At 41.1% G+C, this 25,443-nt stretch overlaps 1 protein-coding gene across 7 annotated transcripts in view; it reads left to right on the forward strand.

Moving 5' to 3' along the window:
- Positions 1–25,443, forward strand: part of CADM1 (cell adhesion molecule 1) — a 535,014-nt gene that overhangs the window by 420,920 nt on the left and 88,651 nt on the right. For 5 of the 7 annotated variants that reach the window (XM_089670164.1, XM_089670158.1, XM_089670161.1 and 2 more), the window contains one exon: positions 11,088–11,162. The exons of the other annotated variants lie outside the window; for them this stretch is intronic. In XM_089670164.1, coding sequence (XP_089526290.1) covers positions 11,088–11,162 — 75 coding nt within the window. The remainder of the gene's footprint in view (positions 1–11,087; positions 11,163–25,443) is intronic. 7 annotated transcript variants of the gene reach the window in all.

Genomic DNA, 25,443 nt, shown 5'->3' on the forward strand with positions numbered 1-25,443 from the left:
ACTTTTGAGCACAACTGTATATGAGAACTTGGCTTAAATAAAACATATGGTTGCTATTGCATCAAATGATCTGAGTTTTATTTCCCTGTTCAACTATGACTGAATTCACATCACTGCATGTGTAAATGTCAGAGGCATGATGACACTATGGATATGCTTGTTTGTACTGGACGAATTGTAGTATAAAATAATAGAAAGGCTGCCAACATTTTCTAACCCTTTCTATCCACTGCAAATCTTGAAATGTGTGCGACACACAGTGGCATATATACAGTATATGTGTATATATACACATTGCTCAAAGAAATTAAAGGAACACTTTGAAAACACATCAGATCTCAATGGGAAAAATATCATGCTGGATATATATACTGATATGAACTGGGTAATGTGTTAGGAACGCAAGGATGCCCCATCGTTTGATGGAAATGAAAAGTATCCACCTACAGAGGACTGAATTCAAAGACACCCCAGAAATCAAAGTGAAAAAATGATGCTGCAGGCTAGTCCATTTTGCTGAAATTTCATTGCAGCAGCTCAAAATGGTACTCAGTAATTTGTATGGCCCCCACATGCTTGTATGCATGCCTGACAATGTCGGGGAATGTTCCTAATGAGACGACGGATGGTGTCCTGGGGTGTTTCCTCCCAGATCTGGACCAGGGCATCACTGATCTCCTGGGCAGTCTGAGGCGCAACCTTGCGACATAGAATGGACCGAAACATGATATCCCAGAGGTGTTCCATTGGATTTAGGTCAGGTGAGCGTGGGGGACATTCAATGGTATCAAATCCTTCATCCTCCAGGAACTGAATGCATACTCTTGCCACATGAGGCCGGGCATTGTCGTGCACCAGGAGGAACCCAGGACCCACTGCACCAGTGTAGGGTCTGCCAATAGGTCCAAGGATTTCATTCCAATACCTAATGGCAGTCAGGGTGCCATTGTCTAGCCTGTAGAGGTCGGTGCGTCCCTCCATGGATATGCCTACCTAGACTATCACTGACCCACCACTATAACGGTCATGCTGAACAATGTTACAGGCAGCATAACGTTCTCCACGGCTTCTCCAGACCCTATTTCATCTGTCACATGTGCTCAGGGTGAACCTGTTTTCATCTGTGAAAGCACAGGGTGCCAGTGGCAGACCTGCTAATTCTGGTGTTCAGTGGCAAATGCCAACTGAGCTCTGTGGTGCCGAGCAGTGAGCACAGGGCCCACTAGAGTACATCGGTCGCTCAGGCCACCCTCATGAAGTCTGTTTTTCTGATTGTTTGGCCAGAGACGTTCACACCAGTGGCCTGCTGGAGGTCATTTTGTAGGGCTCTGGCAGTGCTCATCCTGTTCGTCCTTCCACATAGAAGCAGATACCTTTCCTGCTGATGGGTTAAGGACCTTCTATGGCCCTGTCCAGCTCTCCTAGAGTAACTGACTGTCTCCTGGAATCTCCCCTATGCTCTTGAGACTGTGCTGAGAGACACAGCAAACCTTCTGGCAATGGCACGTAATGATGTGCCATCCTGGAGGAGCTGGACTGCCTGTTCAACCTCTTTAGGGTCCAGGTATTGCCTCATGCTACCAGTAGTGACACAGACCCTAGCCAAATGCAAAACTAGTGAAAAAGAGTCAGAAGGGAGGAGTAGGGAAAAAAATGTCAGTGGCCTCCACCTGTAAAACCATTCCTGTTTTGGGGGTCATCTCATTTTTGCCCATCTAGTGCACCTGTTGTTAATTTCATTAACACCAAAGCAGCTGAAACTGATTAACAACCCCCTCTGCTACTTAACTGACCGGATCAATATCCCAGGAGTTCAACTGACTTGATGCTATACTCTGATTACAAAGTGTTCCTTTACATTTTTGAGCAGTGTGTGTATGTGTGTGTGTGTGTGTGTGTATGTATATGTATATATATATATATATATATATATATATACCGGTATATACACAAATGTAACTTTAACACTTTCAACACAAGATTCACTGATATTGAATCACTTACAACGCATGTGCCTGGAAGAGAAGATTCACCTGCAATGTGAATGTGTGGTAAATGTCAGATTCACTGCTTTTATAAATATGCCACATAATATTGTCATTTCAAACTTGTTTAAGTCTCTTTTATTGTGCCATAGAACAGGTAGTAACCAGAGAAGTATTCAATATTAAATATCAGTATACTGTATGTGGATCTGTTGATGTAATTTAAGTTAGTTTTCTGTGGAAATACAATATGCTTAATAGTCCAGCACAGCAGTGGAGAAATGCTGCTTCTGACTGTCATGCTGACCTTCTTTCTTCAGTCCTTCAAGTCACAGATCAAGAGTGCAGATAAGTAATTCTAACTTTCCACTGACATTTCTGATCAGCATAGTTGTTTCAGGCTAGTGACGAAGTCTGGCCATACATTGATCATTTTTTTTTTTTTGATTAACCTGTGGACTGATCAAAACCTACTGAATGTCATTGCCCAGTCACACAAGGGAGATGGATTCAGGAATCCATCCCACTGTGGTGGTGTTTTATGACAGCGGGGACTCCCTTGTTGTCAAAAAACACTGATCAGCACTGCAGCACTGACTGAAGGTAAACGTTTCCGACAATCAAGTCGAGATAAGTTGATCATTAGATTGATTTCTCTGGATCAGGAATAATGGATCAAAATTCTTGCAGTCTTTGCTGAACCGGCCAAATTTTGATCCATCCATGGCCGGCTTTAGAAGGTAGTAAAGCTTGTGGGACAGCATCACAGTCTGTCAGTCTGTCAAATGAAAGCTCGTGTATTCCTGTCATCACGTTAACTTGTAAAAGAGAAAATGCTTAGTAGACCTATAGCAGCTAACCCAAGTGCTGTTTTTCTGGGGAACAATATATTATAATGAATACTGCAGTAAGGTTAATGGTGGTTATGTGGTACTGATATAAGGGGGATGTTGCATACCATGCCTTTTTCATTATGTATTTTGTTTTTCTCTGTCCATGATCCTGGTGTCCTGTCGATAATTTGCCTATAGAAGTGAAGTGAGCCTTCCCCCTGCTTAAATTTTAAAGGGGGGCAGATTTAGTGCAGTCATCCTTGAACTGCAGGTTCCCCTCATCCAGCAAGTTCTCTAACGTCTCCATATATCTGTTAAGTTCTCAAAAAAAATGGAAAACAGCATTGAATGGCTTCCCATAGAAATCAGTAGGAAATATACTGTGCATGAGCAGATCAGCCTTACTTTTGTCAAGAACCAGTATGGCACACCATAAAAATCTCAGTATATTGTGGACAGGTAAGTAAAGAACTTATAATACTGGGGGGACCTGCATTTTAAGGATAACCGTACTAATCTTCTGTTATAGAGTGCAGGGGGTAAAAGCTCGCCGACTGCTCCTAAGGGAATAGGCCTGTGCTTTATGGATCAAGATTAGATGAGAAGTAACAAAATAGTCAAGTGAGCAGCTCTATACACTCCATTATAATCCTGAAAGTGCTTTATTAGAAGCCAACATGTTTCAGGAGCATTTCAGCCTATTTTTCAGGGTGTGAAAGATAAGGTTTAAAAGACTGAGTACCAGAATAGATGTAGATGGTATAATAGTCTTCAAGATCACAGCAGAAAAAGGTATTTCAGTTTACTAGTGTGACACCTTCTACTACCCTCTAAATGTATTCCCTCACAAAAGACAATGCAGACAGTGAGGAGCATGTGTTGCTTTTATACATAAATGTGGCTCTGTGGTCATAAGAGAGATTTTGAGGGTTCCATCATTTTAAAATGCTCGTCATTGTCTGGCTTTGGTACTTCTAGATCACATAACTGGGGCATACGTGTGTCAAGGAAATGAATGCTTTATTGCTTGTTTCAAGATAGTGACCCATAGTATTGAAACCAAAGCAGCACTGTGATGCAGCCTGGTAGCTGGACTTTCCAGAAGAGCAATGGCAGCCTCCATACCTTAAAGCTGATCTCCAGTTCAAACAGTCCAGTACATAGGATAAATCATTATTTGAATGGATAGTTGAACTACTCTACCTGACAAAGTATTTGATTCTGTTCGGCATATCTTGTGATTCAGTCATCCCCATCAGGGATCCTTAACCTCTGCTACTACAGCAGCACAATGAGAAGCACTGCCTCAGGACACATATCTAGTTAACTGGTGGTGCAATAAAGCAGCAGAATGCAGATGAGGTCACCTCTCCATTATCTGTTCATGGCAGCATGTTCACTGTCTGCTTGTGGCTGATTGGCTCCCTATGTTGATCTACTCCTCCCAGTCCGAGCTCCATTATATAGGGATTTACAAGAGTTTGTTTTAATTAGGCAATTTATATACTGCATATGGATAAGTGTAAGAAATTCTGCAATAGATACACAGAGCTATAAAAAGCTGACAAAAGGTCCTACTCTTCCCATATCCTGCTTAAAGTGTTATTAAACCCACAATAGTAAAATCAGTCTGTATATGTAGTAAAGCATGCTTGTTATACTCACTGTGGAACCTAAAGGGTTAATCCTCTGCATTGTGTAAAAAGGGTGTTTGATCCTGTCTTCTCATCTTCCCTTTCTTCTACTGTCCCCAATCCATCTGCACATGCTCAGTGTGGTGTGTGTTGCTAGATAGTTTTTTTGTTTTGTTTTTTTTCTTCTTTGGAAGGCTACATGTGATCGCCACAGGGCCAATCAGCACTGTCCAGACAGAGGGTCAGGGGTTATGCAGTCTTATAGGACAGTCAAAGGAGAATGAAAACTCCTCTTACTTTAACCTATACTTTAACCGGATACTGATTGAAGTCACAAGACTGCTATATACTGCTGATGAGAAAAGGTATTTAGCAGTTTATATTTACTAAAATAATTGCATTTCCATGTTCTGTGTACAGTGGAAGACTGGATAGAGTGAATGCAGGGTCCTGGGTTTAGTAACACTTTAAAACAGGACTACACTGCATCTGAGCACCACAAACCAAATACACTAATTAATTGATTTTTCAAAGCAAGTTCATCCATCCATCCATGTCTCCATGTTTTAATTTGCTGAAAAAAACTTTCAAAAACTTTCAAAAACAACCCCTATCAATTCTGGCCGTAGCTATTTTGAGTAAGAGCAGATGATTCTTGTAGCATTTACTTCCTGAAATCCATCTGCTCTTAGCTCAGACATGCAGATAGAAGGGTATGCTTAGCTGAGAAAACCCCCTCCTGAAGACTCCTGGGATGTATGTCATCATTTGCTTAGGCCTGGAAACCAGGAAGGAACTGAAGAAATGTAAAAAAAAGTTTAAAATAAGTAAATATGTACTTTGCTATATATTTACTAATGCTAGGAACATAAGGATTAAAACTGGTCAACGTTGATTGAGAGAGTGAAGTTCTCTTTTAAACAGCTAGCAGTAATATGTCATAGGTTCGAATTCTGACACACTATCCAAAGTAAAGAAAAAACATCATGGTTATACACTTTAAAAAACTTGCAATGTCAGCCTTTCAGCTACCTTTGTAGGTGCACTTTAAAGGCAAATAGGAACAATATTACAGGTTCAGGTGGGCAATAAATTAAATTACTATCCAGAGTTGACCCACCGTTGATAAGCTTTCCCCACAGTCTTGTCCCTGCCTGTATCTACAAGACTATAATTATTTTCTCTACATTTTGGAGAATCTTTCAGTAAGACCCAGGCAGCTGGTTCTGTAAGGTCTGCAGGTTAGACCTTTTGGTTTTTAAAGCTTAACTTCTTGCCGACCGCGCATAGCCGAATGACGGCTTCACCGCGGCCGGCCAGTTCTGAGTGGACGTCATATGACGTCCTCCCAGAACGCGCTCTGGGGCGCGCACCCGGCGATCTCCCACCGGCCTTTTACCACGTGATCAGCGGTGTCCAATGACACGCTGATCACAGGGAAATGCAAGTGCCGGTTCTCGGCTGCACTTTCCTCACGCTGTCAGATCGTGAGGAAAGTACTGCCGAGAACCGGCAGTTGTCAGAGCGGGGATCGGCACCGATCATCAGGGCACTGATGATCAGTGCCCTGATGATCGGTGCCCAGCAGTGACACCCGCAAGTTCCGCCCAGCAGTGCGCCCACTAGCCCCGCCCACCCATTCCCAGCAGTGCTCCCACCTGTGCCCAGCAGTGCCCCCACCTGTGCCACTCTGCAGTGCCACCTACCTGTGCCCAGAAGTGCCACCTACATGTGCCCAGCAGTGCCACCCACCTGTGCCCACCCACCAGTGCCACCCACCAGTGCCACCCACCTGTGCCCACCCACCAGTGCCACCCACCAGTGCAGCCCAGCAGTGCCACCAGTCAGTGCCCAGGGGTTGTGCCAGTCAGTGCCCAGAAGTGATGCCAGTCAGTGCCGTCTATCAGTACCCATCATCAGTGTCACCTATCAGTGCCGCCTATCAGTGCTGCATATCAGTGCCGCCTATCCGTGACCCCTAATTAGTGCTGTCTATCAGTGCCGCCTATCCGTGCCACCTCATTAGTACTGCCTATCAGTGCCCTTTAGTGCTGCCTATCAGTGCCCATCAGTGCCGCCTAGCAGTGCCCGCCTCATCAACGCAAATCAGTGAAGGAGAAAAAATACCTGTTTGAAAAATTTTATAAAAGAAACAAATAAACTTTTTTTTTTTTTTTCAAATTTTTTGCACTTTTTTTAATTTATAGCGCAAAAAGTAAAGCGCCCAGTGGCGATTAAATACCACCAAAAGAAATCTCTATTTGTGAGAAAAAAATGATCAAAATTTCATATGGGTACAATGTTGCATGACCGCGCAATTGTCAATCAAAGTGCGGCAGCGCTGAAAGCTGAAAATTGGCCTGGTAAGGAAGGGGGTATAAGTGCCTGGTAGGCAAGTGGTTAATGTTGAACTGTAGGCAAAACCTTTTTTCTCATTTTGGATAAAGGAGGGTTATGACCTGATTTTTTTTTCGCCATCTGTGTTCCATTGTGGAGATTTCCCTTCACTTTCTGTCCCATAGCTAAACATGAAGTGAGAGGAAGTCCCAGCAAATTAAGGGAATTTTTGGGGGTCCCCCAGGTGACCAGAACTAATGTCCCCAGGAAAATTTCCCCTCTATTACTTTTTTGGGGACAACCTAAAGTTTGGGTTTTTCTTTTACTTTTGCTTCACTTACTTTTTAAAGGTAAACAGAACAAATGGAGAAGATGAATCTTCCTTATGGGGGGCACAGACAGCAATAAAAAACCTGACAGTTGCTTTGCCTTTAGTTATACTTTAAAGTGTAACTAAAGACAACATTTGTTTTTTAGTTTTGGATAGAGTGGGGAGGGATTAGAACACCTTATTGCTTTCTGTGCCCTCATTAGGGAGACTCACCCTCTCTATTTGTCCTGTTTACAATTGTCATTGAAAGGGAAAGTAAAAGAAACCCCATAGTTTGGGCTGTCCCCAGAAAAGTAATAGAGGGGACAGTTTCCAAAGGGGTCAATAGTTCTGGTGACCTGGGAGTTCCCAAGGAATTCCCTTAACCACTTGCCCTCCAGAGGATTTACCACCCCCCTTCCTGACCAGGCCATTTTTTTGCGATATAGCGCTGCGTTGCTTTAACTGACAATTGCGTGGTCATGCAACGCTGCACCCAAATGAAATTTATGTCCTTTTTTGTCCACAAATGGAGCTTTCTTTCAGTGGTATTTGATCGTCTCTGCCTTTTTTTATTCTTTGCACTATAAACAAAAAAAGACTGGCAATTTTGGAAAAAAAAGCAATATTTTTTTTTATAAAACATGTCCAGTAAAAAAATTTAAGAAAAATCAAATTTCATCATAAATTTGGGCCAAAATGTATTCTGTGACATGTATTTGCTAAAAAATAAAAATCCTGAAATTTAAAAAAAGGGGATTTGGGGGGGGTAAAAGGGCAGGGGGAGGGGAGGGGGCATGGAACAGGGACAAGGGGCTATGGGACAGAAAAGGAGGAGGGGGAAGGGGAAACAAGGAGTGGTAGCATGTGGTGACATGGACGGGTAAGGGCGAAGGGCAGAAGGAGAGTAGTCAGAGAAAAAAGGGGGGTTCAAAGGAAGAGAAGGAACAGGGGGGTAGCCCTGAGGGAAAGCTATGTCCTGTGGTTGGTAGCAGGCATTCTGACACTGTGGGGGAACTAACTGCCACTGATACTGCTGGTGACACTAATACAGTGAGCAGTGCTAATAAAAAAGCACTGACACTGTACTAATGACACTGGGCAGGAAGGGGTTAATATCTGGGGCTATCAGAGGGTTAACTGTGTGCTGTTTTACTATGTAAGCATGCTGCTTTGTATTGCTCTGCTATGCAGAGCAATACAAGCAGCATGCTGGTGCTTACAGGGGAGAGACCTGTACTGTTTACATACAGACCTCTCCCCTGTCAGTGTTCCTCGGCGATCGCCGGGTGCTGGCGGGGAATCTCCAGCCGGGACTCGGTGATCAACAGCTGTAGACACCAATGGCACTTGCCCCCTACCCGAAAATGCAAAATCACATATATATACGTGATTTTGTGCAGCCCTGCCACCCTATAGCAGTAGTTCTGCTATAGGGTGGTCGGGAATCGGTTAATCTGCAGAGATGTTTTCACTTCCTGTTTGTGCTGTGGGACAGGAAGTGAAAGGAAATCTCCCCAATGGGACACAGATGGCAAAAAAAGAGGACAGGGGTTATAACCCTCTCTTACTCTATCCAAAATGGGGGGAAAAAAAACTTTTTCCTATAGTTATACTTTAAAGTGTAACTAAAGACAACATTGTTTTTTAGTTTTGGATAAAGTAGAGAGGGATTAGAACACTTGTCAGGTTTTTATTGTTGTCTGTGTAACGGGAGATTCAGCCTCTCTATTTGTCCTGTGTACCATTATCATTGAGAGTGAAAGTAAAAGGAAATCCCAAATTTTGGGTTGCAACCAGGACAGTAACCAGGACAGTACTAGAGGGGAAATCTGCCAATGGGGACACTAGTTCTGGTGACACTCTGAGATTCCCTTGGAGGGATTGCCTCTCACTTCTTGTTTGGTTATGGTATCAAATCAGCACAGCTACGCCCTGATGATCAGAGTCTAGCAGTGCCAGACATCCATTCTGCCCAGCAGTTGCGCTTGTCAGTGCAAAGCAAGTTCCACCAGTCAGCACCACCCATCAGTGCCACCTATCAGTGCCCATCTTTGCTGCATATCAGTGCAGCATCATCAGTGCCTCCTCATCAATGCCTTTCAGTGCAGCATATCAGTGTCTATCAGTGCTGCTTATCTGTGCCACCCCATCAGTGCTGCCTACCAGTGCCCATTTTTCAAATTTTTTGTTTATAGTGCAAAAAATAAAACGCCCAGTGGGGATTAAATACCACCAGAAGAAAACTCTATTTGTGTGTAAAAAATGATAACAATTTCATGTGGGTACAATGTTGCATGACCGCGCAATTGTCATTCAAAGTATGACAGCACTGAATGCTGAAAATTGTCCAGGGCACGAAGGGGGTAAAAGTGCCCAGTAGGCAAGTGGGGCAGCACTTGTGATTTCCAGACCTTCCATCTGCCCTATTTAAGCATTCCTCGGGTCATGCAGGCTTAGGCATTTTGAACGTGCAGAGAATGGAGATGGTTTGCGGTGGAGAGCAGCACACAGAAACCAATCAGATCTCATTTTACTGAAGTCAGTGTAGAACCAATTGAATTCCTGTGTTTTGATTATACTATAAGCTGTTTTCCTGTAGTATACTGCCACTGCATTTTACTCACAGATTGTTGGTGATTGCCTTGATGTTCTTACTTTGTTTTCCCTCTGTATCTTCTGACCCAAGAAGTTCCTAAACTCAGCAGAAAATCTCACAATCTGGAGATGAGGCGCTATGACAAATTTGTGTTTTTTGACTCACTGTCACTGCACGCTATTTATCGCTTTTCCTGCCAGAACAGGGTCATTGTGTGGGCATGGCAGACCTTCTGACTCGTGTGTGGGCAGATGTGCAAGCCAAAACTATTTCTCGCCTTTCAGTTTGGTCACTCAGTGCCAGTCCGACATCAATTTCTCATGTTTCACTTGTGGGTGGAAGGGAGCCAGAAATGTTAAATGAAAGAAAACTTCATCATTGACTTTCTGGTCACTGGAAACGGTCAGTTAGCCAGTGCCAGCTGAGAAGCCACAGCTAGAGAAGACCAATCCTCAGCAGGCTACATAGCAGAATAGTTATAGTACTTCAACTGGAGGAACGAAATCAGTATGATGTAAAGACAGAATAATTAATCTGTTTCTTTCAGTAGTTCTGATTTAAAAGTCTATGTAAGCCTGAGCTTAAAAATCAAACTACTAAAGCTACCCAGTTCAACTTGCCAGCCAGCTAACCAACAACAGTGGTCAGCAGCCCCAGTCTAAAAATGTTTTTTTTTCAGCAAGGAACATGGATAGGTATCACTTATCAAAAAGGGGGATAAGATAGCCAGTTCAATCAAACAGTTAATCTGATTCTTTCAGTAGTTCTGCTTTAAAAGTCTATGTAAGCCTGAGCTTAACAAGCTTCAATATCTTACCCTGGGAGAAACGTAAGCAGCACTCTTTGGGGTAGGGTGCCTTTGTGTACAGCCTTCCATTGCCCATAACAATCTATTTAAATGGCTCACAATGCTGCAGTGTCATGTAGAACAGGCTAGTTTTGTGACTGGCAACTTAAACCTTGGTTTGTCCATTTGTGTATTATTATCATAATCCTTTTTGTTATCTATTGCACCCCTTATTTCATATTTGGAGTCATCCATTTGTTGATTTCAGCCTGATGCACTGTAAGTATGTATTGCCCTTTGTAGCTCAACATTATTGTATGCTTATTAATATCCTGCTGATCTCTTATTTGAGCCACATTTGCCTTTTATTTTACTGTTGTGTTAATTATCCTATTAATTACCCAACAATTTCATATTCATTGCTGGATACTTTCCTGATTATATCTTGCTAAATGGTTGTTGGTTTCACATTATTAATATTGTGCTGATTTCCATCGAAGCATTGATGTCCTACTGATTTCCCATTAAGATTGTGCTTTTTGTGATGTGTTTTGTTTTATTTTTTTAATTTTGGTTTTTGTTTTCCTTGTTTTTTCATCCAGATCCCCCCACTACCCCCCCACTTCCCACAATAACCACCGCTACCACCACAACTACCACACCCTCCACCATCCCAGGTATGGTACCTTCATTACATGTGTGTCTGTCGCATCCCTGCATGAACTGTGGGTTAGGGTCAATGTCAAGATCTATTCCAGGTGTCTTCATAAGTACTCTGGGACAGCTGCCCTTACCTTTATGGTTGAACAGCAGTGTGGCTGATCATTTGGGATTACATCTGCATAATCTTGTTTCTACTTCACATTTGGCTGCATTCTTTCCATATGAGTTGGCTACTTTTCTCTGGCGAAGCACGATGCTTACCTAGTTGTTTTGCTGATACACCAAGGAAACCATTGCCCAAGTGACCAGTTTTGCTAATGCACATGATTGCCTTTCTTAAAGCCTGGTATCTTAAAGCAATTCTGTTGCTAAAACTGAAACCTACAATAAAGGATATGCTAAAAAGATAATCGCCACTCTTGCTGCCTGTGCTGATTGCTGCTGTACTACGGAGAAAGCATTGGCTGGAGAATCTTGTGAAAATAACACTTCCATGAGTGTCAATGTCTTGCTCATATTCATGCTCTATGGTTCCTTCCACTAATCCCTACATCACTACCACTACAGGATACAGCAGTGATGTAGGGGCCAGCAGATCATAGGATTGGGTGTTGGTTGGTTTTTGAAGGTACTTCAGTTGACACTTTCTCCTTACTACACCAGTTGGCGGCATGGATAACAGGAGAAGTGAGTATCCCTCAGGCACAGTGACAATAAAAAGTGTGAAAGCACATGAGATAAATGGAAGCAAAACAGGGTGCTATTTTTTTAAACAACACTCATCCCATAACCCAACACTTCTAATAATTTAGAAAAGGACAATGAGCACAACCACACACATATTTAGTCTGCTAATCGTTTACTGGGTAAAAGGCCCAGATTTGAATCCAATACTGTAGGAGGGCAGGAAAAGTACAATAGCTGTAAATGATACATAGATGGGCAGCACAGTGGCTTAGTGGTTAGAATGCCTTGCTGTGCTGAGGTTTTCGGTTTGAATTCCACTATGGACACTATCTGCATGGGGTTCGCATGTTCTCCCTGTGCTTGCAAGAGTTTGCTCTAGGTACTTTGGTTTTCCTCTCACACTCCCAAGACATGCCGGTAGGTAAATTGGCTCTAGTATGCATGCATATGAGATAAGGACCTTAGATTGTAAGTTCCTTTGGAGCGGGGAGTGGGAGAATGGATAGTATGTAAATTAAAATTAGTGTTGCAGCACTACATAAACCTGAACTCCAGACACAAAAAAAATAATTTAAATACAGTTTATTTCTCAGCTGCAACAAGTTCCTTTTCAAATCCAGCTATTACCTTGTAAAAGTAGCACTGACAATATCACTGTGCAGACGGCAGAGCAGTTAAAGGGACCCAGCAAGCCTCCCACTACAACGCTGCCTATAGAAAACTGGAGGAGGGGGCAGATACAAGTCACTCTGCACAAATAGAGAGAGTAGCAGTGACCTGTCTTTATTATAGGAAGCTCCCATGCAAAGGCAACATTTTGCATTGGATTACTGCACAGATCTGGAATAAATACACAAAGCACACCAAGATGAAATTAAGACTACACATGCTTTTTGTATTTATATGATATTTGTTTATCCCAGAGTTCAGCTTTCAACTGTGTACACCAAAATGTTGTGGGTGTGGACCTCTATTGACCGCTGACTTCACTGTCATTTGGAATATTATTTGTCATCTTCACTAGAACTCTCTATATGTTAATACTTTATGAATCACTGTATAATGAGGCTGTACACCATTGTTTTGAAAGTGTTAAAATAACTTTATTGTTCCAGCACAACAGAGAACACTCCACTTGGTCCCTCCCGCTAATGCATTTTGCCCCCTAGTGGAGCTTAGCCATAGAACAAGATTATGCTGAAGGATAGGAGATTTTATACACATTTCCAACTCCTACTTAGATCTTTGATCTTAAAGGAAAAGTCCCGTCCCCCGCCTCCCTTTCCTCCTTTCCTTTTCTCTTTTATTTCTCACCATTCCTTCTCCTCTCATCCAGATATGATATGGCAGATTTAAAGTATAGTTAATATATTACTTTTGTATAGATCTTGTAGATTATGTAAGTTACTTTAGGGCAATTTGTCGTCATAATTATTTGGTTTTAGTGGAGAGTTAATGTAGTAATGTCCTCCCTCAAAAGTAGAACAGTGAAGACAGAAGGGGTTCTCTTCCTTTACGATATAAGTAGGAGTTTGAAACTTGTGTAGTTCCTATCCCTCCACATCCTCCTATTCTATGATTAGGCTGCTCTAGGGGGTGAAATGCGTAAACAGGAGTAACTGAGTGGAGTATTCTCTGTCGTGTTAGAACAATAGTTGAATTTAGCGTGACTTCATTATACATTGATTACAGTGTGGGGGGGAATGGACACGGAGAAATGGGTGCCCATAGCTGGAATACTTACCACATAGACACGGAATGAGTACTGCTGTTAATACTTTATGTTGGGTTAATATATGTGGGCCAGTCTTGGTAATAATGTAGTGCTGCAACATTGTATCTCTGTAGCATTTTACTTCTATTATATTGTCAAGGTACTACATTATGTACTTACCCTGCCCTGTTACTGTATCCATATCTGGGCAACTCCTTTTAACTAGCTAATGTGCTATTTGCAAATGATATATTTGTGTGTGTGTGCTTATTCTCCTTTTCTAATTTACTATGGTCTTATACAGTTACACCCAGAAGTTAATCACATGCATGTGTAGACATTCACAGGCTTACAACAAAAGAGACAATGATGAATAGGAAAATATTTTAGTACCATTTCAGCTGTATTTACTACCACCACTACCAATATTTTCAGTTCCTCTCCCCTAATAAATTAGTAATTGAACTCATCTCTAGAAAAGACTGTTAGTCATTGGTTGCCATTCATATGCAACTACTAAAGATAATTTGTTCTAAAAAATCCAGCCAGCTTTCCGAAGTGACTTTTGGTTGTGTCTTGCCATTGGGAAAGGTTTTTCCTGATGTTATTTAGTTGTCTCTGAATAGTCTTTTTTTACAAGACTTTTGTCTCACCTCTGTGCTAACCTATACATTTTACAGATGCTGTTGGGTTAGATTCAGAAGTTTATAAAAACTGAAAACTTTTCAGCTTACATTTTTGATGGGTTTGAATTTGCTATACACAGCAGACGTCCTTTCAAGTGCATGCAACTACACGAAGTTCAGCCTTTTCTCAGCCTGAAATGGATTATTAGTAGATTTACAGAATAATATGAAATATAAGAGACCGTCTTCAAATCTAGTATGTATGAAATAGGAGTAGAGTCTAGAGACTCTCTTGCAGTTATCTTTAATGTAGAAGATCAGGTACTGTATGTACTTGTTAACCTCCATCTTAGCACAGCTTGCTCCCTAATCCAGTAGCCTCCACTTTGCAGCCAATCAATGCCACACAGTCTGATAGCAAAAATGTTCCCTGCCGGCCAAACTTCACAGTGCGCATGCATGCCACAACCCATTCATTCGTGACTTAAGCCATTTTCATCCATCCAGCATACTGCGTCTCACCCAATGGAATGAATGGATTACAGTAGGCATGCACATGGAGAAGATAGGCTGGCAGGGGACAAAAGCCTGTGCAGCATCTCTTAAGCATGCAAAGTACGCTTGTTGTTCTTGCAGAATCATCAGCTTAACTGGAAACAAGATGTTCATTTAAACTTATGTGTCCATCTCATTTCATGTTCCTGTTTACAGCCCTTATTCCTTGCCATTTTAATTTAGACATTCATTCCAGCTGTCAGAGGAAACGCACTAGAACAGTGGCACACATCTGGCTGCCCTGCAGGAAGGATGCTGTCTTGGTTCCCCTCCTGACCATGACAGTACAAAAAAATTGTCACTGTTTTTCTGCTGCTTTGTGCTAGTAGGGTTCTGTGAATTATCCATTATTTTGCAGCAGTGCAGCATTCTACATAATACTGGTAAAGTGTTTCTGTGCTGATGATTTAGGCTTGGTTCACACCTATGCATTTTTTTAAGTGCTTTTTGTGTTTTGCAGAAACTTACTACAGTCCATTTAACATGATTTCCTATGGGACACGTTCACATCTGCAGTGCATTCAGAAAGTATTCACAGTGCTTAACATTTGCCAGATTTTGATATGCTACAGCCGTATTCCAAAATGGATTAAATTCATTTTTTTCCTCAACATTTTACAAACAATACCCCATACCGACAACTTGAAAGAAGTTTGTTTTGAAATCTTTGCAATTTATTAAAAATAAAAAAAATAAAAAAACGAAATAAGCCACATGTACATAAGTATTCACATAACACTCAAAATTGAGCTCTGGCGCATCCTATTCCCACTGATCATCCTTGAGATGTTTCCACAACTTGATTGGAGTCCACTTGTGGGAAATTCAGTTCATTGGACGTGATTAGGAAAGGCATAAACCTGTCTATATAAGGTCCCACAGTTAACAGTGCATGTCAGAGCACAAACCAAGCCATGAAGTCCAAGGAATTGTCCATAGACCTCAGAGACAGGATTGTATCAAGGCACAGATCTGGGGAAGGGTACAGAAAATTTTCTGCAGCATTGAAGGTCCAAATGAGCACAATGGCCTCCATCATCCATAAATGGACGAAGTTTGGAACCACCTTGAATCTTCCTAGAGCGGTCCACCTAGCCAAGATGAGCGAACCTTCCAGAAGAACAACCATCTCTGCAGCACTCCACCAATCAGGCCTGTATGGTAGAGTGACCAGACGGAAGCCACTCCTCATTAAAGGCAAATGGCATCCCACCTGGAGTTTGCCAAAAGGCACCTAAGGGACTCTCAGACCGTGAGAAACAAATCTCTGTGGTCTGATGAAACAAAGATTGAACTCTTTGGCCTGAATGCAAAGGATCATGTCTGGAGGAAACTAGGCACTGCTCACCACCTGGCCAATACCATCCCTGGTGGTGGCAGCATCATGCTGTGGGATGTTTTTCAGCAGCAGGAACTGGGAGACTAGTCAGGATCAAAGGAACGATGAATGCAGCAATATACAGGGACATCTTTGATGAAAACCTGTTCCAGAGCGCTCTGGACCTTAGACTGGGGCAACTGTTCCTCTTTCAACAGGACACCGACCCTAAGCACACAACCCACATAACAGTGGCCAACTCTGTGAATATCCTGGTGTGGCCCAGCCAGAGCCCAGACTTGAACCCAATTGAACATCTCTGGAGAGATCTAAAAACGGCTGTGCACCGACGCTCCCCATCCAACCTGATGGAGCTTGAGAGGTACTGCAAAGAAGAATGGAAGAAATTGCCCAAAAATAGGTGTGCCAAGCTTGTAGCATCATACTCAAAATGAATTGAGGCTGTAATTGGTGTTAAAGATGCTTCAACAAAGTATTGAGCAAAGGCTGTGAATGCTTATGTACATGTGGGTTTTTTTTTTTTTCGTATTTTACTTTTAATAAATTGCAAAGATTTCAAAACAAACTTTTTTCACGTTATCATTATGGGGTATTGTCTGTAGAATGTTGAGGAAATAAATTAATTTAATCCATTTTGGAATAAGGCTGTAACATAACAAAAGTTAAGCGCTGTGAATACTTTCTGGATGCATTGTATGTGTTTTTAGCCACTGCATTTTTGGAAAGTGTCAGGAACTTTTTTCCTTTAGCAGATTGCAACATGTATAGGTGGCCATAATTGGTATATAAGACTCTCAAGCCTAAATCATTTTCAGGAAAAGCTACAATGAAGTTGAAACAATGTATTTTGTATTAAATGTGTATGTAAGTAAAATGAATATTCATGTGCGGCCAAGTGGAGTCATGAGCCACAACCTCACAAGATCTAGCTGGTTGCAAACCCTTGCTGTGGAAAGTATATATACATTTTTCCTTCACAAATGATGCCTAATATAAAAACCTATTTTTACAGCAAAGTGTCAAGTACATTATTTTCACAGTGGGTGGTAACCTTTCCATAGATCAAGATGTGTAATAGTCTTATGTAAGCATCCTGTAACATGTTTACAGTAAGTATGAGTAGAATTGACTTAGGTTTTAAAAAGAATATTTGTTTAATTCCAACAGTCTTGAGTCGTAAGAAGACGCTTGTAAACCCTCGAATAGCTCCTAGCATGTGAATTAATCTTTTTCTAAGGCAAAATTATTAATAGTACAGTCTTATTTAACAATGCTTACAATGGTTCACATTTCCTTATCAAGTCAGTTAATGGTATGTTGAAAACAGTATTGCTGGAGACAGGTGTTCCTTCAGTTTAGTTGCAAATTTAACCTGCTACATGCCATACAGAAAAAACAAATCACACAATTTTAATTGTTTTCTTTTCATTAATGAGTTTAATTGTGGTTCAATGTTGCCTGCTCAAAAAAGATTTCTAAAAATCGGTTATTGAAGCGCCAATGTGAAATGGATATATTTGTAGAAGGCTTTTTTAAAGACGTGGAAGCTCATCATTTCACTTTTCAGGCGACAATTTAAAATGGATGAAATTCAGCACAACTGTTTCTACCCCTTGGTATGGGCATGATGGATGTACAGTATCTCACAGAAGTGAGTACACCCCTCACATTTTTGTAAATATTTGATTAGATCTTTTCATGTAACAACACTGAATACATTACAATTTGCTACTATGGAAAGTAGTGAGTGTATAGCTTGTATGATATAATAGTTTAATAGTGTATATTTGCTGTCCCCTCAAAATAACTCAGCACACAGCCATTAATGTCTAAACTGCTGGCAACAAAAGTGAGTACAGCCCTAAGTGAAAATGTCTAAATTGGGCCCAAAGTGTCAATATGTTGTGGGGCCACCATTATTTTCCAGCACTGCCTTAACCTTCTTGGGCATGGAGTTCACCAGAGCTTCACAGGTTGCCATTGGAGTCCTCTTCCACTCCTACATGATGACATCACAGAGCTGGTGGATGTTAGAGACCTTTGCGCTCCTCCACCTTCCCTTTGAGGATGCCCCACAGGTGCTCAATAGGGTTAAGGTATAGAGACATGCTTGCCCAGTCCATCACCTTTACCCTCAGCTTCTTTAGCAAGGCAGCGGTCATCTTGGAGGTGTGTTTGGGGTCGTTATCATGTTGGAATACTGCCCTGTGGCCCAGTCTCCGAAGGGAGGGGATCATGCTCTGCTTCAGTATGTCACAGTACATGTTGGCATTCATGGTTCCCTCAATGAACTGCAGCTCCCCAGTTCCGGCAGCACTCATGCAGTCCCAGACCATGACACTCCATCCACCATGCTTGACTGTAGGCAAGACACACTTGTCTTTGTACTCCTCACCTGGTTGCCGCCATGCATGCTTGACACCATCTGAACCAAATAAGTTTATCTTGATCTCCTCAGACCACAGGACGTGGTTCCAGTAATCCATGTCCTTAGTCTGCTTGTCTTCAGCAAACTGTTTGCGGGCTTTCTTGTGCATCATCTTCTGGGATGACAGCCATGCAGACCAATTTGATGCAGTGTGTGGCGCATAGTCTGAGCACTGATTGGCTGACCCCCCACCCCTTCAACCTCTGCAGCAATGCTGGCAGCACTCATGCATCTATTTCCCAAAGACAACCTCTGGATATGACGCTGAGCACGTGCACTCAACTGCTTTGGTTGACCATGGCGAGGCCTGTTCTGAGTGGAACCTGTCCTGATAAACTGCTGTATGGTCTTGGCCACTGTGCTGCAGCTCAGTTTCAGGGTTTTGGCAATCTTCTTACAGCCTAGGCCATCTTTATGTAGAGCAACAATTCTTTTAGATCCTTTGCCATGAGGTGCCATGTTGAACTTCCAGTGACCAGTATGAGAAAGTGAGCACGATAACACCGAATTTAACCACTTCAAGTCCAGACACTTTCACCTTCTTCCAGTCTAGGCCAATTTTCAGCTTTCAGTGCTATCACACTTTGAATGACAACTACACGGTCATGCAACACTGTACCCATATTAATTTTTTAGCATTTTTTTGAGACCGATAAAACTTTATTTTGGTGGTATTTATTCACTACTGAGATTTTTATTTTTTTGCTATATAAATGAAAAAGTCCAAAAAAAATTTTTAAAAAAGTGTTTTTCTAATAAAATTTTGCAAATAAATAATCTTTCTTCATATATCTTGGCCAAAATGTATTCATCTATCTTTTTAGTAAAAAAAAAAAACCCAAATTAATTTATAACCAAAAATTATAATTTTTCAAAAAAATTTTTTACATTTTTATTTTTTTTATATATTTTTTTTTACTTACTGTCACCCTAGCAGTACAGTGTAACCATAGTGACACTGTACTACTTGTGAGCGGTGATTATTATTTTTTTCTTTTTTTTACACGGATTGCTTTTCTCCTTCTCTCTGGCTGCATTCCTGCAGCCATTGAGAAATACTGTGAGAGCTGTGGTTGGTCACAGCTTGTCACATGGTACAAGGCTGTTGTGAATAGCCTTGTACCATTTTGACCTCACAAGTAGTAAGAAATTGTGTCAGGAAGTGACATCTTGTTTACTACTATTCATATGATCATACGTGTGCCATGTGCCAATCAGTGATCACATGAATCAGGACCTCTCACAGAGGTCCCATACAGTGATCTGTGTTCCGCTGTGTCCGGCAGTGCCATGTGCTCCCAGGGAGTGAGCAAATGCAATAGATGCAGGGGGGGCGTTTAGAAACGCCCACCATCTTCGGCAGCGCTCCCATCCGGCCGTTTATTTACATGGGCCGGACGGGAAGTGGTTAACACACCTGCTCCCCATTCACGCCTCAGACCTTGTAACACTAACGAGTCACAAGACACCGGGGAGGGAAAATGGCTAATTGGGCCCAATTTTTGACATTTTCACTTAGGGGTGTACTCACTTTTGTTGCCAGCAAATTAGACATTAATGGCCGTGTGTTGAGTTATTTTGAGGGGACAGCAAATTTACACTGTTATACAAGCTGTACACTCTACATTGTAGCAAAGTGTCATTTCTTCAGTGTTGTCACATGAAAAGATATAATAAAATATTTTTAAAAATGTGACGGGTGTACTCACTTCTGGGAGATACTGTATCATGGAAGGGCAATCCTCAGGCAGGGGACAAAAAATCCTGGGATGACAACCAAGGTCTCTTGTACTTGATAACATCTGTGCTCGGGATGCTATTGTGTTCAAGATTCTGCAATCAGAACAAACAATGAACATATGGGATGGTTACGTGTCATATTGGAGTATTTAGAAGAATTTTGTAACTGATTTAGAACAAACTAGTGAACCATAAAATTAAGAAGAAAATGAAAGCGTATCTGAACCCAAAAACAAACGTTCAATATGTTGCAGCTCGTGAGTCCTTATATTTGATGACTGCAGCCAGTGATTCTGCCAGTAACACACTTCTGTCCATGGGTGACAATGCTCACTGACTGTACTGTATCTATGGAGGAACAGCATTGTTAAGCCACTGCACATGGGCTGAATATTCGTCTGTATCGACTGGCTCCATGGAAACCGGCAGACATTCATCCCGTGTGTACAATTGCCTCTCCGACAAATACCAGCTGAATGGACCCCTGGGCAGTCCCCCCAGTAAGCTCTTCAGTTTTATAGAGTGTACCCTAGGTTGCGCTCTAGATTTGGACAACTGATATTTTCATTCAAATCACAAGTCACCAGGATCATCTTTTTCTTTTTCTTTTTTTCGTATTTGCAGAAAATGTATTTGCCTGTAAATAGATATTTAATGGCAGCCACCACATATATGGACCTAAGAGCTCCATTATATTACAGCTTTGTTTTTGTGTTTTGATATACTCTAACATAATTTTACAGTCATTAGGCATAACAGATAAATATATATACATTTTTCTTCTCTCTGCCTTGTACTTCATTGAAGCCCAGTGTGTCTTCATGTCACCCTCCTCCTAGGAGAAGGGTCGTGAAATCCTGTTTTTATAAAAGCTAGTAAGGACATCCTTTTGAGGATCAGCCTCATACCTCTTTCAGCTGAACTGCCAATGTAACTGCCATGTGCAGAATGAAGTTCTATATTGTAGAGTGGCTATGTGACTCTCAAACACGAAGAGGCCTTACAGTCAAGCTAAAATCCGGAACATGTAGAAAATTTGAAGTGCCATACCAGTGGATTTGAAGTCCAGAAAATGTTATTTAAAAATCAAAATCCAAGATAAGCCAAGTAGTATGGCTCCTTACTAGTGCCCAGTCTTTAGCATCTGGTTGTGGTTTAGCTAGAGTTCCCTAATTTATTCAACTCTGCCATTTTTTTCCTGAACAGCATTTTTGAACACTGGTGAATGGGTACTTTGTAGTTTCCAAAATATGTTGACCTGTTATCTTTTGACATTTTTCTTAACTCCTAAACTATTTTTCCCATACATCATGAAACCAGATTGGAGCCAAATATCTAATGTTAACCTAATTTAATTACATGGTGCCAGGTCGTTATTGCTTCCATCTGAACAGGAAGTTATTGACTCTGCTGCTGCACAGAACACTGGTTCACTTTATAGAAATTACCATAAACCTGTCGCAGAAAATGTAATATGGACACTTTGATAAATAAGACATGTAATGTTATTATAAATGCAACGACAAAGTATCCCTGTCTTTCAAAAATCTACTATATATAAATCTTCTCCCTGCTCTTCAGTACAAGTCCATAATATACTACATGCTGATTCATAATGCATCAAAAATATTATTTTGCTCCTTGTTTTTGACATAAAAATGAAAATGTCAATTTTCTTTGTAATCTCAGACTGACATGCCATGTTTGTGAATATGGTTATTTTGCTGAGGGCACAATGTGCCTTGGAAAATAAAGAGTTCCTGGCAGTGTGGGAAATGCTGCACCCTGCTCTTTTTTTGTTTCAGCCACCTGCTATGGAAATGGGCACAAATAAATGCCTGTCTGAGGAAAATTATGATTGCAATAACAGGTATGTGCCACTTATAATGCTGCATAGAGTGAAAAAAATACAAATGTAGCACTATTGCTATATTTAAATCAGTCGTCTAATGGCCATAGCTTACTGAGTTATTAATGGAAGCATTCAAATTGAGTACTTCTATTTCATAGGCAAATTATTACATTTTATCATTCTCTGGGTCAGAAATTGCCTTAATGGAAAGAGTAGTTTTAAGTACTATAGGTAACTAGTTCATTCATTTTAATAGATAGTATTGTCTAAATTTAAAAATGTCCATTTAATGTTAGTCCTTGTCTTTGAATACCTCTTGGGGGTTCCACTGCCGATATCTCTAGATCAAATGTTTTTGTGATGGTCATGACTGCTGGGCATAGTATAGAGATCTTACTATCTGAACTTCCAGAGGATATAGGGGACTTATACTCAGATTCAAAATGTTAATTTTGGGTGGACAAGTCCTTTAAGCAGTAGCTATATGCCTAAAACCTAAGCTCACCAAAGAAAAAAAATTGCAGCTGATTAGCGTAAAAAAAAAAATTGTCCAGCTTAGCAAAATGGAGCTGGCCTGGCCAGAAGCAGCCATCCTGACTGATCTGCCCTGTCCTGACATAGAAGCCAGGACATTATGACTATGAAAGTGATATTAAATCCCAAACCAAAAATATACTATATTGCAGCTTACCAATCATTAGATGTAGTTTACATTAGTTTTCATTTTGGAGGGTCCCCCCCATTGTATTCCTCTTATGATCTGGCCAGTAACTCCCCTCCTATAAAAGAGAGCCCAACTTGCGGTTGAAGGAGCAAAGGGGGCGGATTTGGACAGCATAACAGGTATGAATCTTGTTCCTTGTTCACATATTCAGTGCACTATGCTCTCCCTTCTCCCGTTGCAATAGTGGCTGAGCTCAGTGCTGCAGCGACAGGAGGAGGGAGTGCACACCGTGCATGCATCGTTTGGTGAACACAGGAAGGTGCTTGTTCCTGTTGTGTTTTTTGGGGGAGTTTTTTTGGAAAGGTGAACTTGGCCTCTACAGCCAATATTTAAAAGAATGAGTTCTGTATTAAACTCCAGTTGTAGGTGTTTAGATGCACATGATATGCCAGGATTAGTATCTCCTTTTAGGGAACAGATACTGGGGGGAATATGGTTAGTGTTGAATTTTATATATATTGCACTTTTGCATCAATGGGCAATGTTTGATGGAAAGGTAACAGTAAAGCACCATGTCCATTTTTTTTTTTCAGCTCAGTTTTTATCCAGTTTTCTGATTATACCTGACGCGCAGGAATATTTTGCATAAGGAGCTTCAAAGCCTATCCATCTTTTTCCTTCACAATATATTGAATTCAACACCCCAACACAATTTCTTCCCACAATTCTCTTAGGTGTGTGTCAGAATATCCTCTCATGTACAGTAATGTGAATAAGTAGTACACTCCTTGGACCTTAATATCTATATAATTGAAACAGCCAAACATTAGCTCTTCATTCAAACACTGACTATGCAATAAGATTATGTACTTGAATAAAAACACAAGGAAAATGTGCCTTTTCAATAATTTACTTCACAAAATATTATTAAATGTATTGGTGTACTGAGGGAAAATTAAGTCTCTTTGGCCCCAGGAGCTGTTATTGACCCCTTTTAGCAAAAACTACCTGTTGTAAGCATTTTGTTATAGTGCCCATCTGTCTCTGATACGTTGGTAACATTGATATTGAAGCAGTAATATCTCAGATAGTGTAAACCACACCTAAATGCAGGTGTGAATATGAGACAATCAAGGTAAATGATCTATTCTGTTCCACATATGGAGAATGAAATATTATACCTGGAAGACTTCCTTAAACCCCTGAGAGAATTTTCCGTAAGAGTAGAGGAGGCAGGAACTCAGCAATGCCAGACCTTTTCAAACTTTTTAGGGCTGCCCCTGCTCCAATAGGTTGCTTTATACAGTGGCAACATCTTATTAATCAGGGACTTCCAAAATGAAATTGTGGGAGCTGTAAGTTTTTTCCAATGGAGCAGAATGGCCTTACAGGCATAAAAGAGGGTTACTGATAGAAAGGTACGCTGTGCACGCAAGGGTGCCAACTCCTCCATCAATCCAAGAAGGCAAACTAAGACGGTGTGCGGGATTTGCAGTGTTGTAAAATTGACCAGAGATCGAATCACCTCACACCAGAAGTCCTGTATCAACAGACGGCACCAAAATATATGATCAAAATCCACCGGTGAAGATGTACGCCAGCTTTCCACAGAGTCTGAAGCATATATACGGGCCAATCTGGCAGGCATGTAGTAGATTCTGTGCAACAATTTAAATTGAATGAGGCAGTTTCTGGCCGACACAAAGTTGCAAAAGGGGTAATCCCACATATAATCCCAAACATCTATCCCACCACAACATTGACTTGGTACATAACCCTCAATTTCTTCCTTTGAGCCATTTCTTGGTGGATTTGTGTTTTGTGCCATTTTTTGGTTATCATGTTAAAAGATTCATATCCAGTTCAACTTTAACGTGCGGACAGATGGTCCCACATTCTCATCAAGCAAATTCATAGTTTACTCGATGACTGCAACCAAGGCTCTGAAGCAGCAAATTAACCCAAAACCATAACACTTCTACTACCATTTGTTGAGATGAGTTGAAATGAGATTCTTCTTCTGAAATGCTATTTTTCTTTGCTCCAAACATGTCCACTGTTACAGTAGCCAACCCACTCTATTTTCGATTCAGATGTTCACAGCCAAGTGTTCTAGAAGGCCTGATCTTTGGCTATATGTTCTATGGCAGACTGTAGTCTTGAGCTAATGTTTTTGGGCACCAAAGGCTTTTCCCTGGCATACCTCTCATACAGGTTATATTGATGCAATGTCTTTCTAAATGTAGACACTTTGACAATAGCTGTTGCAAGAGTTACTTGCAGATCCTATGATTATTATTATACAGGATTTATATGGCGCCAACAGTTTGCGCAGCACTTTACAAAATGAAGGTAGACATTACAGTTGCAATATAATTTGGTACAAGAGGAAACAGAGGGCCCTGCTCATTAGAACTTACAATCTGATGGAATGTTATGGTCTTTGGAGACCTCTTTTAGCAGCAGTTGGCTTTTGGGTTAAATATGCTGAGCCAGATAGTCCTGGACAAATTATCGTTTGTTTAAAATCTGTGCCACTTTTTGAAAAGCAAAAAAAGTTGAATGACTTATTGCAAATAATTTTTTAAATCTCCTGCTAGACTCACAATCTTCTTTAGAGAAGATTAGAGGCCTTAGAGAACATTTATGATATTGGCCTGATAACACCACACACGTCAATAAACATCAAG

The sequence above is a fragment of the Staurois parvus genome, unplaced genomic scaffold (genome assembly GCF_062004578.1).
Source record: "Staurois parvus isolate SC_StPar_1 unplaced genomic scaffold, SC_StPar_1.0 ptg000087l, whole genome shotgun sequence".
In the NCBI taxonomy this organism is placed as follows: domain Eukaryota; kingdom Metazoa; phylum Chordata; class Amphibia; order Anura; family Ranidae; genus Staurois; species Staurois parvus.